This window comes from Molothrus ater, chromosome 2 (genome assembly GCF_012460135.2).
Source record: "Molothrus ater isolate BHLD 08-10-18 breed brown headed cowbird chromosome 2, BPBGC_Mater_1.1, whole genome shotgun sequence".
NCBI lineage: Eukaryota > Metazoa > Chordata > Aves > Passeriformes > Icteridae > Molothrus > Molothrus ater.
Genome location: NC_050479.2, coordinates 16,029,632 through 16,044,439, shown reverse-complemented (window position 1 = coordinate 16,044,439; position 14,808 = coordinate 16,029,632). Strand labels below are relative to the sequence as shown.

At 41.4% G+C, this 14,808-nt stretch overlaps 2 protein-coding genes across 4 annotated transcripts in view; one reads left to right on the top strand and one right to left on the bottom strand.

Moving 5' to 3' along the window:
- The first annotated feature begins 241 nt into the window (after nt 1-241).
- On the top strand, nt 242-12,776 carry PDHA1 (pyruvate dehydrogenase E1 subunit alpha 1). 2 transcript variants are annotated; one of them, XM_036384591.2, is made up of 12 exons: nt 242-385; nt 1,606-1,620; nt 3,002-3,070; nt 4,379-4,552; nt 5,515-5,641; nt 7,903-7,994; nt 8,366-8,458; nt 9,684-9,839; nt 10,025-10,096; nt 10,731-10,798; nt 11,634-11,742; nt 12,319-12,776. In XM_036384591.2, exons 1-12 carry the CDS (start codon nt 320-322, stop codon nt 12,481-12,483), a joined length of 1,206 nt encoding a protein of 401 aa, XP_036240484.1. In that variant the 5' UTR covers nt 242-319; the 3' UTR covers nt 12,484-12,776. The 2 variants fall into 2 exon arrangements, with proteins under 2 accessions (XP_036240484.1, XP_036240492.1); XM_036384599.2 differs by lacking the exon at nt 1,606-1,620.
- A 126-nt stretch (nt 12,777-12,902) lies between these two features.
- MAP3K15 (mitogen-activated protein kinase kinase kinase 15) overlaps nt 12,903-14,808 on the bottom strand; it is an 81,983-nt gene continuing 80,077 nt past the window's right edge. For both annotated transcript variants that reach the window (XM_054514086.1, XM_036392773.1), the window contains 4 exons: nt 14,321-14,433; nt 14,073-14,170; nt 13,895-13,971; nt 12,903-13,384 (listed from right to left, as the gene is read on the bottom strand). In XM_054514086.1, the coding sequence (XP_054370061.1) occupies nt 13,270-13,384; nt 13,895-13,971; nt 14,073-14,170; nt 14,321-14,433 (403 nt within the window). In that variant the 3' untranslated portion in view covers nt 12,903-13,269. The remainder of the gene's footprint in view (nt 13,385-13,894; nt 13,972-14,072; nt 14,171-14,320; nt 14,434-14,808) is intronic.

Genomic DNA, 14,808 nt, shown 5'->3' with positions numbered 1-14,808 from the left:
TCTGAGAAGAAATTCCTCAGAGGATCCAAAATTCTTCCTAACGCAGGGGCCCGTGCTTGCTGGCCGCCCTGCGCGCTCTGAGGGGCAATCCGAGCTGTTCCTCATAGCTGACCTTTAATGACCTTTAATGACATTTCGGCTCTGGCGCCCAGCAGGGGGCGCTGCCCGGGCCGCCGCAGCGCAGGCCCGCGCATGCGCAGGGCGCGGGGACGCAGGACAGGCGGCGGTCGCGGCCGAGGCGGCGGCAGCGGCAGCGGCAGCGGCTGAAGGAGAGCCGCGGACGGGCCCCGCGGCAGGCGCTGCCCTCCCTTCCCGCTCCATGCGCAAGATGCTGCTGGCCGCGCTCTCCCGATTGCTGCAGGGCCCGGCGGCCGCCGGGAGGACGGTGAGTGCGGCCGCCGAGCGCGGCCGGTGCCGGCCCGGCCGGGAGTGGTGCGGGGTAGGAGGGGCGCGCGGGGCGCAGCTCCAGGAACAGCCCGGGAGGGACGGCGGGAGCTGCCTGGGAATGTGGCTCCGGCGGCAAGGGAGAAAAACTGATGAAAAACTGAAGAAAAAAAAACAACAACAACACCTTGGTTTTTCCTTCCCCCACTCTGCGTGACGATCCCAAGTGACAGTAAAATGGTCGTCTCGCTTTTTAAGCCCTTTATGGCGCAGGGCTTTGATCGATCTTGTTCCTACACACTTGGACTGCACAGGTCCCTCTGAGGGATCTGCTCGGCCCGAGTGGAGTTCAGCGTCTGACTGAACTGCTCGACCTCCCTTTGCTTAGCCCTTTTCAACTTCTGCATGAATTTTGTTTCAAAGTTTGTTATTTTTTTGTTATTAGTGTGAGTCATTTGTTGTATTTTACCTTTGCTGTGTGAAAAATCGTGCTTTTACCACTTCATGCTGCTTATTCCACTGTAATGACTGTGGCCATGAGGAAAAATTAACCCTGCTGAAGAAAACTTGTTGGCAAGACCAGAGTTAAAAGGTACTTTTAGGTAACTGGAAATCAGGTGCCTTTTTGCTATGGAGAGCAGATGTGCTGCTGCACCCCCATTCTGAGGCAGATCTCTCACCCAGGCATTCACTGCTTGTGGATGACTGGATCCGTCAGAAAAACACAGGGCAGAAAATTTACTGGAGGCTCTTGCTATCTGTCTTTGGGCTGCATATCTAGGAGTATTTCCTACTTCACAAATAGAATCTCTAGATTAAATTCTGCAGATATGGGTGCCTAAAATTTGGCCCTTACTACAGGTACTTGGCCTGCTCTGGAGATACTGTGTTCTACTGGAATGCCAAAGTAAATCTGGTTCAGATATTTCAATAACTGCTTACCAAATATGTAAATATTTGTCTTTAATTGTTCCTATGTCTCTGTAGTGAAGGCATAAATTACCAAATAAATAGAGGTAGACTTAATCCATAAAGCAGTATCTCATATGTGCTTTGAGCATTCTCCAGAGTGTACAGATGGATTTCCATGTATAGAAACTACCACTTGCAGTGTTCTGTTCTAGCTGGATAATAATTTGCTGACTTCTCCTCCCCTCATTATTTGATACAGCTACTTAACTCTTCTTCATTTTTTTTTCCTTCCAAACGCTGCTAACCTAGGGAGCTGTTAGCGAGGTAAGGCCTCAGTCAGTCTGGTCTAGGTTTACTTTTGATAGGTGTACTGCCCACATATCAGGACTTTTGTCCAGACTCCTCAATCTGAACAGAGCAGGGAGTTTAACCAGGTGGGCTAAAGAGATCCTTCCCAACCCTGGCCATTCTGTGATACTGTGAATCCAAACTGTGGATTTACTTCCAGCTCTAGGAGTAAAACAGCTTTTCTTCACTGATAATACTGATGCATTGTGGTAAATAGTTTAGAAACTGGGTTTAAATTAAAACTTCTAAATATTTAATCTGATAACAGGGCAGGGTGAATGGGAACAGTGTTACTGATAAATCTGATCGATATACAACAGAGGAGGTAACCAGCATGGGTTGAGAATTTTCTCCCAAGCTTCACACATGTCAGTCAGAACTTTTTTGGAGATGGTGACCTGAACATTCTCAAAATTTTGGTGGAATCTACCTTCATCTAAATGTATGTGGATTCCCTGGCTGAAGGAGCTGCTGTAAGTTTTTGTGTAACTTAATTAGCAGCACAGTCTTGCCATGAAAGATGTAGTGCTCCTTACGCTGTGGCCGCAGCGCATGCATGGACATGGGCCCATCCTGTCTGATGCTGCACAGAAACTTGCTCCTCATCTAAAATCACCACCATTCACTGGTCAATACCCTGTGCTCCTTCTTTAAGAGGGACCAGTAATGTATTCTTAAACATCTTTCCTATCTCTCCCCTACCGTGCCACCCTTTCTATTGTTCTGTGTTTCTTGTGTCCTCAGGCACCTTCTGTGTTTCCACATTTTTAGAGTGGCCACAGTAGTGGCCATGCTGTTACTAAAATGATTCTCTCTCTCTCCATTTTTATGGCTTTGAATTCCCCCAGTTTCTCTTCCTGTTAAAAAGAAAAAGTGTGAGTAGTTTATATTTCAGATATCTGCTGGATTCCTTTTGTTTGGTTGGTTTTGGATTGTTTTTTTTTGTTCTATCTAATCAAAATTCCAATCAGCACAGAGAGTCAGCAATCAAAGTCTGCCATTGGCTGTCTCTCCTTATATTATCGGCCTGGCATGTGAAGGGATAAACAATTATTTTTATGGTTTTGATGCTCTTCATTGTCAAAAGTTTTGAAACTTACTGGGTTTATTTTAGATAATCAAGGGTGTTACCATCTTAAATTCTCTTTTTCTAATCCTAATTTTAAATAATGGTTTTTAAAAGACTTTGGCATACAGAATAAAAGTTCCCAGATCTTATGGGATATGCAACTGCTGTGTCTTATTTATAAGTTATCTCAGTTTGGGAGTACTCTTCGAAATTACTTGAAAAGTCACATACTTTTACTTGATAATTACATTAAACACTGCTCATGCTTTGGTTTTGTCTTTTTTTAAGGCCTCTCGAGTGATGGTAGCATCCCGTAACTACGGAGACTTCGCAAGTGAAGCTACATTTGAGATTAAGGTGAAGAAGAACACTTAATACTGGCATTCTTTGTAAGCATTTGTTAGAGATCTTAACCTGATGGACTGGTCCCCAAATCTCTTTTCAGTTAGAAAATATGGTTTGAATTTCCAGAACCAAACCCCTCACTATCTGACCTGATTACTAAGTGCAGCTGGAAGTACAGTGTTGGCAGTGTGTGGTAATGTTACTTGTTTCTTAAGAATGTGAGGTTGTGATTTTTTGCAGCTGTTATATTACAATGCAGCTGTGAGAACAGAGTTAGAAAGGAGCTAAAGAACCTTTCTGTTTCCTTAATGCTTTTCAAACAATTAGTTGTTTGCAGTCTATCCCAAAGATGCAGCTGGTTGAAGTCTGTGTGGGTTTTTGAGGAAAAAATATGGCATCTTTTCAATGTTTGACTTGGTGCTGCTCAGAAAATGTGTGTTATATTCTGTCAGCTTTCCACTCTGGCTGAGTCTCAGGAAAAAGTGATGTTTCTATTGGCAGTAGCTTCTGGGCTGGTGTTTCATTCAGGAATCGATGAAGGAAAATCTGAAGGAAATAACTTGTGTTGTTTTCCACCCTCTCCCTGTTTGGCTGTGCCTGTGAAGCATGAACATTTTTTCAGGTGGAAGGGAAGGAATATATGTTTATATGAAAATTCTTTTTTGAGTAGATACAAGGTTTAATATTTGATCCTGTGTTGATAACAAGACTCCAGAGTTTCTGTTGTTCTGTGAACTTTGAAGCAGAGCTGTCTTGAGTAGTGTGCCCAGGTGTTATATCCAGTTCATCTGGGTGTCAGTGGATTTGCTCTGGAGTGATTTTTGATTTGATAGAAACTGTCTTTAACCTACATATAAGTATTTTGGCCATTTAATCTGCACTGACACAGTAATTTGTTTAGTCTCTTCCACTGAACTTACTATTTATCGCAGAGGTAGCAGAGGTGATGGCCATTCTTAGGGCCAGATCTTACAAACTGTTTAACAGAGGAAACTCTTGATCTTTCTTATCTTTTCACTAAGCCTCTGTAGCTCTTACCTAGTATTTAGTGTGCAACAACCATGGAAATGTGCTTTTTGCCATATTGCTGGAGGACTTTAGTTCATCTTCTGCTTCTAGGAATAATGAGGCTTTATTTTCTGAGAAGAAATCTGTCTTTATTAAAAGTAAGGGTTTTATTTCCCTGAGTTTTGAAACAGTGCGCAGTTGTCCTGACCTCTTACACTCTGAATTTTAAAATGGCAGATCATTAAAAAATTAAGTAATATTCCTAAGTAGGATGAATGATTTTGAGGACATGATGACTTGTTTAACGTGCAGCAATGTGACCTCCACCGGCTGGAGGAGGGGCCGGGCACCACGGCGGTGATGACTCGGGAGGAGGGGCTCCAGTACTACAAGACCATGCAGACCATCCGCCGCATGGAGCTCAAGTCTGACCAGCTCTACAAGCAGAAGATCATTCGTGGCTTCTGCCACTTATATGATGGTCAGGTAGGAACTCTTGGCCAGGAGGTTTTTATATTGTCTTAGCTTATTTAATGTAGGGTTTTTAATACAGTGGAGAATGTAGAACTGGTTTATCTGTATGCATTGTGAGAGAAGGAGAGGGATGAGAGGAGGGAGGAGGAGAGACACTAAGACAGGGAAGGGCACAGTGCAGCTGAAGATCAGCTGAATGTGAGGAATGAGCACACTTGAAGGCCTGCATTTCCCCCCTCAAGTTTCATTGATGGCTTTTGTTTTGGTATCTCATGGATCATGTGCCCACTAAAAAGCAACAGCCAGGAGAAGCTATCCTCATGCTAAGATTCTCCATCTGCAAAGCAGGCACAGGGCTAGCCAGCCCTACAAGTAACCTCCACCCAAACCCATGTCTCTGACCACCCACACAACTTCAACCTCCTACAATGCTAAAAATTATCCCCCCAACTGCAGTACTCCTCCCCTTAACCCTCCTCTCCTCACACAAACACCTATGAGCTAACATTACACTATACAGCCTACTAATCGCCACCATCAGCCTCCAATGACTTACACCAACAAACTGCCCAAACAAAGGCCTAACCCCCTGAACATCCATTGACCAAATCTCCTCCCTTCTGCTAGTCCTTCATGGACTTACTGAAACTTTGCTGTCTGTCCATTATCCCCTGATGTTTTTGAATTGTGATTGTTGAGATACTTCATTGGGGGGGGAAATTCTTCAGATATTTGCAGATTCTGGTTCCTCTCCCATGTGCCTTTGCTAGTCAGTCAGGTTGGAATTTAGAGCCCAAGGCTGTTGTAGCTCCAGGCCTGTTACCAACCCTTGGGATTTAAGTCGGTCTCCTGTATCTGTGCTCCTCCTGTGACCTGCCACCATTTGGTGTGTGTGGGATCAGCAGTGTGCCACAGTGCTGACTGTGGGAGCTGTGTTTTTCTTCCTTGCTAACCTTGCCTGTCCTGTGTAACAGGAGGCTTGCTGTGTGGGGATTGAGGCTGCCATAAAGCCCACAGACCATGTGATAACAGCATACAGAGCCCACGGCTTCACCTACACCCGGGGAGTGCCTGTCCGGGAGATTCTCGCAGAACTTACAGGTTTGTGCTCAGCAGAGTGAGGTCACATCTGCTGTGCTTGTGTCAGAATTCTTCTCTCAAATTCAAAGTGATGTCAATGCACAAAGTCTACTGGGCCTTCAGAAGCAGTTTAGTGACATAGCAGAATGGATCAGTTGTTTCAGTTTTACGAATCACTGATTTTTACTGTGAAAATTAGCTAATCAGGAATATTTAAGTGCTGGTACTTCTAAAGAACAAATTCATAAGATTTTTCTGGATACCATATGCTGTATTCTTTGTGCTGCAGCAGGTTTGAACTTGCTGATGGTAGGCATCTGCTCTCAGTGGGACAGGGCACTATCCTTCCTAGGAGAAAGACCTGGATTTTCAGAATTATGCTGATGAAGTCTTAGGAAGACTGGTAAACTTTGCCTGTAATGATAAACTGAATGATTTGGCAAAATTTGACTGTAACAAGTATATTAAGCAATAATCAAGGCAGAGATTTTTCAGAAAGGAGAGATGCAAAAGAATAGGGTTGAGGTTGGAGCAGGGAAGAGAAGATCAGCCTGATGAACTCTTATGAGATCTGTGAATGGATGCAAGGAGCTTGAAGGCCTTTTGCATCACTGGTATAATAAAGACTTGATCTAAGAATCTGCATGCTTGACATGTTAGTATAGGAAAGCCTGTTTGGGGCTTAGATAAGTGGTATGATTTTGTAAACTAAGAACTGTGTGTGCTAAGAATGCATATCTGTAATGTGCACAATCTGCAGAATCCAGTGGTGACTGATTTGCCAAGTGTCACTGGATACCGGTAAGTCAAAAAGTAAATGGGAAGATTGTCATGACTGAAGCCAACTATGGACCCCGAAACTACAAATATGAGTCATAATGTAGTGGGATTTTTTTACATTTCATGACACATAGCTTTCTTTAACATTATACTTGACTTTACTGGGGCTCTTTCAGTTGGGAAGGAGTGGCTGTGGTAAAGAGACAGTTATTCCAGAAAATGACACTTGGGGAAAATTCTTAGAGCCGCTGCTAGAGCCCATTCTTGCAAAAAAGTATCTTAACTACAAATGCCAAACTAAAAGACAGCATGAGTTACAATGACAGAATTAAAAGATCTTTGAAGGAGAAGGAAGCAGAGTGACCCAAAATAAAACCAGTAGATAAGATCCTAGGGGCAACAAGCTATAGAAAAGGACTTTTCAGGAGAATTGACAATTACATGAGAAATGAGTTTGTGTTCTAAGAAAAGTAGAAAATGTAGCAAAAAGTAACATTGGCTAATCAGGAATTTTTAAATACATTCTAACATGCAAGAAGGGAGTGTACAAAAAGTGGAGGGAGCTTGATAAAGGTAAGTTACACTTATTCGTAAAACTATTTTTCTTAGAATTAGACTTTTTTTCCTTTGGTCCTAGCTGGCAAAATCTGTAACAGCTCCCACAAAGCCAATTAACCAATCCATAAACACAGGAAAGGTATGAGAAATATCAATAATAAAAATGATCCACTACAAAGTAAGAAAGAGAAGTACAAATTTCAGAAAGAGACTCACTTCTAAAATAAACACGAAGGCTAATGTAAGAAAACCAACCAGACAAGCTGTGCGTATTAGAAATAAAATAAAATCTTCTATGAATAGTAACAAGACAGAAAAGAGTAGGAAATGGAATGGGCTGATGAGAAATTCTGTGTTCTTAGATAGGCTCATTTAAATAGGGTTTGTTGTAATGCTTCATGGATCACTTGTTATCTTCAAACTACACCTTGAATAAAGCTGAGCTGGGTGACTAATGTTTATATTGGGGTGGAATGGGGAGCTGGTAGTGGTTGGGGTTTTTTTTAGTGTCCTGTTGGTAATTTTTACACGTGGTTATTGTCAAAGGGAGAACAAGTCTAAATTATTGCAACTAATTTGGAACATTATTCTTACTTTTCTTGCAGAAGCCAAAAGTAATTATATACTTGTTGTCTATAAAAAAACACCTCATATTTATCTGAAAGTGCTTTTGTATAGTAGGACACTGAAACTTTTGGTTGGTTTTGAAATACTGTAATCTCATCCATATTTCCAGAATTATGCTTTTGTTATTGTTCTCTTTTCCCCCCCTTATTTGTTTTCTGAGATGTTTAAGTGTAAACTTAAACATGAGAGCGGCCATCATGTCCTAACTCCACACAGATCATGGTCTTAGTGTTATTACCTTTGGGAACTGAATTAGATGTTTCCATTTTTTAGTATTTTTCCTCCAAAACAGAAGATGCTTGTTATTCATGTTTCAGGTCGAAAAGGAGGATGTGCAAAGGGAAAAGGAGGTTCAATGCATATGTATACCAAAAACTTCTACGGTGGCAATGGTATTGTTGGTGCTCAGGTATGTACATTACTTCTGTTTTAAAGCACAAGCTCAATTTAGCTCGTGTCCTGTTGCCTCTCAGTGTTTCCTCTCAGTTTTTGTGCTCTGTGAGCTTGTATGCAGATACCATTGCTCTGTGGCTGGTATGTCTTATTCTGGTGTTCTCACTGTTTTGTAAACTGTAGCAAAAATAATTCAAATTGAGAATACCGTTCATGTTTATATTTTGGCTGCAATAACATTTGTAACAAAGGGAAGCAGGTGGGTAACAGCTTGTTTGTTGAGCAGGTCTCTAACAGCCTAAATGTCTCCTTCAAGATCCTCAGGCTGCCTATCTTCAACTCTTTTAAATGTTGGTCTAAAATGTTTTGTCCTGTACTCTGTGGCAGGTTCCTCTTGGAGCTGGGATTGCTCTGGCCTGTAAATACTTTGCTAAAAATGAAATCTGCGTGGCCTTGTATGGGGATGGTGCAGCCAATCAGGTAAAGCAGCGTGGCTGGGGGGAATCCATTTTCCTTCTGTGCTCTGTGAGCTCTGCCTTTACTCCAAGGGGTGGAAGAGCATGTTTTGCCCTCCCTGTGTACCTGCAACCCAGGCAGCGTTGATGAACTCCGTGGAGGTGGCCAGGCATGTTGCAGATTTTGGACATGGCCACCTCTTATTTGAGTTGTCTTAGGTGTTTGAGCAGGGATGTGTTCCAACAACTTTGGAGTCCTCAGAGGGGTGATTCAGGTGAACAGTTTAGAAGTTAATTGCTAGGTACTCTTTATATATCAGGCATGTTCCATGTGCCTGCAGTGTTTTATCATATTTTGGATCTGTGTAAACATCTGTCCTTCCCCACCCCTGTTTTGAGTTTGGCCCTTGTAGCTGTAGTGGAGGGAAAGGTTTTTGGCTCCTTCTGTTCTGGAACACAGAGAGTGAATGAGGCTAATGGTTAATTATGTGAATGGTACTCGAGTCTTGAGAGGAGGGATTTCCAGTTACTCTTTACCCTCTTTCCAGTTGTGCACAGCTCACCTAAGTGTGGCACCCTGAACTGTCTGTGCTGTAAGGAGAGCTCTGAAGGATGGCAGTGAAGATGACAGTGCTGCTGGATAGGGAGAGAGAGATGTGTAAATCATGTTTCTGAAGACTGAGAAGAGGACAGAGCATTCTGGCAGAGCCAGTTACTATTGATATTCCAGCCAAGATATTCCAGCCAGACTCTTCATGTCATCAGCTGAGACAATAAGCCAGATAAGCAGTTGGTGATTTGTGTGTACCACTGGTAGTTTCACACTTTCAAAGCACAGGTGGAGATGTCAGTTCATGGTTTTCCCTGAATTTGACTCAGAGCAATCAAGGTTGACTGCAGTCAAACTTAACTTTGCTGTAGCAGCATCCTGCCAGGTAAATCAATTGTCAAGTATTTTTTATGACTGTTGCTGAAATACCTGAGTTAAGTTAAAGTGGAAGGTTTTGTAGTACCCTAACACAGATACTGATTCAGGCTTAAAAATTAACTTCTGTAAACTACTGGTTGAGTTGAAAATTGCCTTATATAATGTAACTTCTCTTTTATTCCTTCTTACCTGTAGCAAATGGCTGGTTTCAGATCACTTTTAGTATTACAATTTCTAGACCTCTGCAACTGAAGGATTTTCAGTAGAGCCTAATGATTGAAGGCTGAGCTCCCTGATGAGATGTAACTTAATTTTCTTTCAGGGCCAGATATTTGAAACATACAACATGGCTGCCTTATGGAAGCTGCCTTGTATTTTTGTCTGTGAGAACAATCGGTATGGAATGGGAACATCAGTTGAAAGAGCTGCAGCCAGCACTGACTACTACAAAAGAGGATACTTCATTCCAGGTCTCAGGGTGAGTACAGCTTTTTTTGAGGGGGAATGTGTGTGCACATACCTACACAACACAGACAGAGGTATTTCTTTTATTTCTATATATATTTACTTGAAGCTGAATTCTGTTCCACTTGTGGAAATACTGAGAGTGGAAGTTTGGAGGCTGGGATCTTTTTGCCTTAATGTGTCTTTTCTCATTACCAGGTGGATGGCATGGATGTGCTCTGTGTCCGAGAAGCAGTAAAGTTTGCAGCTGAGTACTGCAGATCTGGAAAGGTAAGTCTGTAACTGGCATTCTTTCCCCATGGGTAGAATTCTTGCAAGCTATTCCTGCATAAGTAGTTCCTCAATTTGTATTAACCAAACACTTATTATTTATACTGTCATTTTTTCCCATTTCTACCACAATTACTTTCTGTTGTGAAAGGTGTTATGACTGTCAGGCAGTTGTGATTTCTGTGTTTAGTTAGGGGAAGCATCAAGGAAGGTAATAATTATTCTATATTTACAAGAAATGGAAAGTGAAATAAAGGTTTTGTGAGTCGATGTTAGTGTCTGTTACCCAAGTACAGTAACACTGGTTTTGAAAACTTTCAATACTTGAAGTAATGAAGGTTCTGTGAGGTAATTTAAAATATTTTGAGTAATGGTGGAAGGAAGGAAATTGTAAAGCTGCTCAATGAGAACATGAAAATAAATGCTTACAATATCAGCACATGCTTTCCATTTAAGAAGAATTAGGTTTCATTTTACTCTGTGAAACTAGATGTGCTAATGTAAATTAAACTGAGAAAAACCTGTTGAATAAAACTAATTGATCACTGGTGCAATTCAGCTCAAGCAAATAGTTGCTGCTGTAACAAGTTGGTCACTCGTGGTGGCAACACTCAGTATTTCTATTGATTTCAAGGGTCCTCTTGTGATGGAGTTACAGACGTATCGTTACCACGGCCACAGTATGAGTGACCCTGGAATAAGGTACTGTCACATTCTTTCTTCTTTCTTTTCACTGAAAATAAGTACTGATGGTCAAATTCTAAGAGATTAAACTGTGAAATTCAGTGTTTAAATCAGATGTTAGATGCATTTAAAGGTTAGAATGAAATTGCTATGAGTAGCCTGCTCACTCATCTCATTGCTCAGCTGATAATCCGTAGCCATGTAACACACGTTTTAATGCAGAATTAAAAGATGTGGGTTTAGAACAAGCACAAAGTCAGTAAAACTTCTGTGCTCTCTATTAATGAATTCTGCTTACACTGTGTCCTAATGAAGGTTTGGTTGAATAGCATCATGCTTTTCTGGGGTTTTAAAAAGATTAAAATCCTGTAAGGTCAAATTACAGGAACAGTTTGGACTGCCCAGACAAGTAGAACACATCCTAAAAGTACAAACATCCAGGTGCTAGAGAGATTTGGGCATTGCTCTAACTGATCAAGCTGCATGTGTCTGCATGAAGTAGAGGTGTATCCCAGCTCTTCACTGGAAACTTGCAGTGACTTGGCAGCCTGTGCATGTCATGCAGCCCCCTCCATAGGGGGGAAGGGTTAGGAGGAAATAAGGCCCTTCAGGATAACTGTTTCAGGCTGGGTTTGCTCCCCTTTTCCTTGAGTCTGGAGCTACTTCTGCTCAATTGGTATTTACAGATCTCTCTCTGGAGACCTCTGGCTCTTGCTGCGCCATCCTTTGGGTGATGAATGTTCTGTGTTGTCACTGCATCCCTGCCACCTCTTTGGACTCTTTTTCTAGAAGTGAGCTGTGTCCAGACCTCACTCTGCTCCAGCACTCATGTCTTTGCCTGTCTCGTTCTTAGCTATCGTACTAGAGAAGAAATTCAAGAAGTGAGAAGCAAAAGTGATCCCATTACTTTGCTGAAGGACAGAATGGTCAACAACAACCTTGCTAGTGTTGAAGAACTAAAGGTATGGTTTGAGTTGCTATGTAAGGAAGCTCTTGAGCAGTCACACACTGATGATCTCCAGAAAGCAGAGCACTGGGCAGTATGCCATGCTTTTCTTTAAAGCTCTTTAAGGTTTGCTTTAACATAACTTTTATAGGTGAAGTTTTGTTGCAGACCAGCTCCTGAAGTTGTGTTCTGCTGGAAAGGCCTTTTGCTTTTGGGTGCTAAGTAAGGCTGGAGGGTGTAATTTGCTAACAGATAGAAATCACAATTACCTGGGCTTTCTTGACTCCCCAGGAAGGGGGTGAGTCTTGGAAAGGGAAATGACCAAATGTGAAGAATCCTAGTGAAGGAGTGAGGAACTCTCTAACCCTGAGGAGCCCCCTAGGCTCAGTGGGGTCATGTTCCTTGGTCAGTAAGGTACCAGTACTACCCAAAATTATGCAGTTTAGTAGGGAAGGAGTTTTAAAACGTTTTTGATTTTATATTTCTAGTAATTGTTAACTGATTCTGACTGATACTTTATCATGGCCTTTACATTCAAAATCATGATGCTTTTTCTGAGCTGTCGTCTAATAAGCATGCATTTCTGGTTTAGGAAATTGATGTGGCAGTAAGGAAGGAGATAGAGGAAGCTGCTCAGTTTGCTACCACTGACCCAGAGCCTCCCCTGGAAGAACTGGGTCACCACATCTACTTCAATGAGCCACCCTTTGAAGTGCGTGGCCCAAACCAGTGGATAAAGTACAAGTCTGTCAGCTAAAGGCTTTTTATTGGTGTAACTTATTCTTATGAATAAGTGAATGCATTTACAGGAACTATAATAAACAACTCTTAAGCTTATTTAAGAGCTCTTTCAAAAGAGGAAATGTGTAAGGAAATCCATCTGCATATGGAATTTCTTAAACGTGCTGAATGTTTCAGAAGAAGCTAAGTCAGAGAGAAAGTGGTTTATTTAAAGTGCTATATATTTGCTTTACTGACTTTCTTTGGATCGCTGTATGTGTTAAGTACAGTGTAAAAAGAAAAATAAAAATTGAACTTTACCAACCTTTATCTAACGGTCTGTTTTGTTTCATGAACTCTTTCCCAGAAACCCCACCAAAAATACAATTTACATGCTCTGGTTGTGCTGCAGAAAAGTCACTAATTGAAAACATCACACCAGGCTTTTCTCAGTAGTTCAGTGAGAGTAGCTTTAATACAAAAAGCTGTATAAATCCATCTACAACGAGGTGGCATGCTCTAGCATATCCCCCCCTGCTCAAACCATCAGCCAGCAGAAGTAACACATTTTAAAGTTCACAGTTTTCACAGTGCTGAAGCCAATTCAGGTGGGTTTTTTTCTCTGCTAATGTCTTGTATTCCACCTACAGGCATCGTATGCTTTAGTCTTGTCATAAATAACTTACATGCACTGACACTGACTAAAAAGCTGTTACTGTGCATTACACTGATGGTCAAACAAGCTACATAACTGTGCAAAACCTGCAAGGCCACTGTACATACAAATATATACACCTAACAGTTTAAGTGCTGGGAATGTATTTCATTTGCTTATTCCCTTTTTGTGTTCTTCCAAAGCATTGACCTGCACTGAGGTCTTGCCGGATGCTTGTCGGTGGTTCAGGATTGCATTCCAGATTCTGCAGCGAAGACCCCCCCTGCATGAAGGGAAATGGAGAGATCAGTTAGGGAGAGCTCCCTCATCTCCACTGCCTTAAACTGAGCAAGAAGTAAAACAGAGAAATCCCAAGGATAGACTGGTTATGACAGTACATAACAAACTACACTGTTAAGGTTATAGCTAAAAGTTCTTTCAGGTCAGCCAGGCGTTACTGAATGATGAGAAAAGGACCTGAATCAATGGGTAGAAAAAATAAATTCTTTATGCCTGTTTTTCACATGATTACATATTAATTATTTTCATATTATTTCATTGTGAAGGGTGCAAAAAAAGGTCCCAACCTGGAGAAATGCCAAAGCAGATGGCTCAAAGTATCCTTGGTGTAGTTGTGTCAGTTGTAAAAACTTTTATCAGAAAATCTGAGAGGAAACTGATGGCAGTTGCCCCTGAACTGTCACTGACCTATTTAAATAACCAAACTTTAAAAGGTTTTTAACAAAATACATTAATTAAGCTCTTAACAGTAAACAAAAGAGTATTTTCTTACCGCAGCTGAAGATACCACAAGTCATCTTTGGTGATATCATTAAGGACAGCACTTAATGTGTAATCTTCTTCAGCAAACTAAAAGGCAAATTTATTCATAAATAAATACCCCTTATTTGAAACCAAACTGCTAATTATGACTAAAATGATGAGGTTTTTTTAATGTGATTTATTTTTACCCTCTTAATGGTATCCAAGTCTGCTCCTTGTTGTTTCAGCCAGTTCATGAGCTCAGGGTCTGCATTCTCTCTGAAAGTTGCTGCAGACCGCTGCGAATCTTTAACAGAAAACAAAGGTTAATACACCTCACAACTAGGGCAAAAGTGATTGTTTTCAGGTAACTGAAGCTTAAGCTGTATGGTTTTGCATCCTTTCAACAAACACATGATTTCATATGTTTTTATGTAACTGCAATGTCTCCTCATACCTTTGGGTTTAAGTTTTAATTGAAGCAATTGTAATTCCTGAGTCTTCTGCTCCAAAGATTGTCGTAAGAGGGTCTGATACTCTTTCTCCTTCTGAATGAGATTTTCCAAAAGCCTTGTAGAATATAAGAAAGATTAAATGCAACCACACTGAGTATAAAACTAATGGAAAAAAAGATCATTTTTAATGAGTACCACAGGACAGAGGCATTTGTGAGGGGTACTGTCATAAATAACATCTCTAATGGCTTAGAGATTTCATTTTGGTTGTCTGAGACTCAGGGGTGCCACTTGAAGGCTTTCACCTGCAGAATTTAGTGAATAGCTCATAAATTCTGTTCCTACTGTTTTGCAGCCTCCCTGGGCAGAGTTGCTGCCTTTATACTGTAATTTACTACTGAACAATGTAACACTGACGTTTTACCAGGGACTTTCTGATCACAGATTTACATCACATGCATGAAGAAGAATGGGAAGTTCAGCTGTTAAC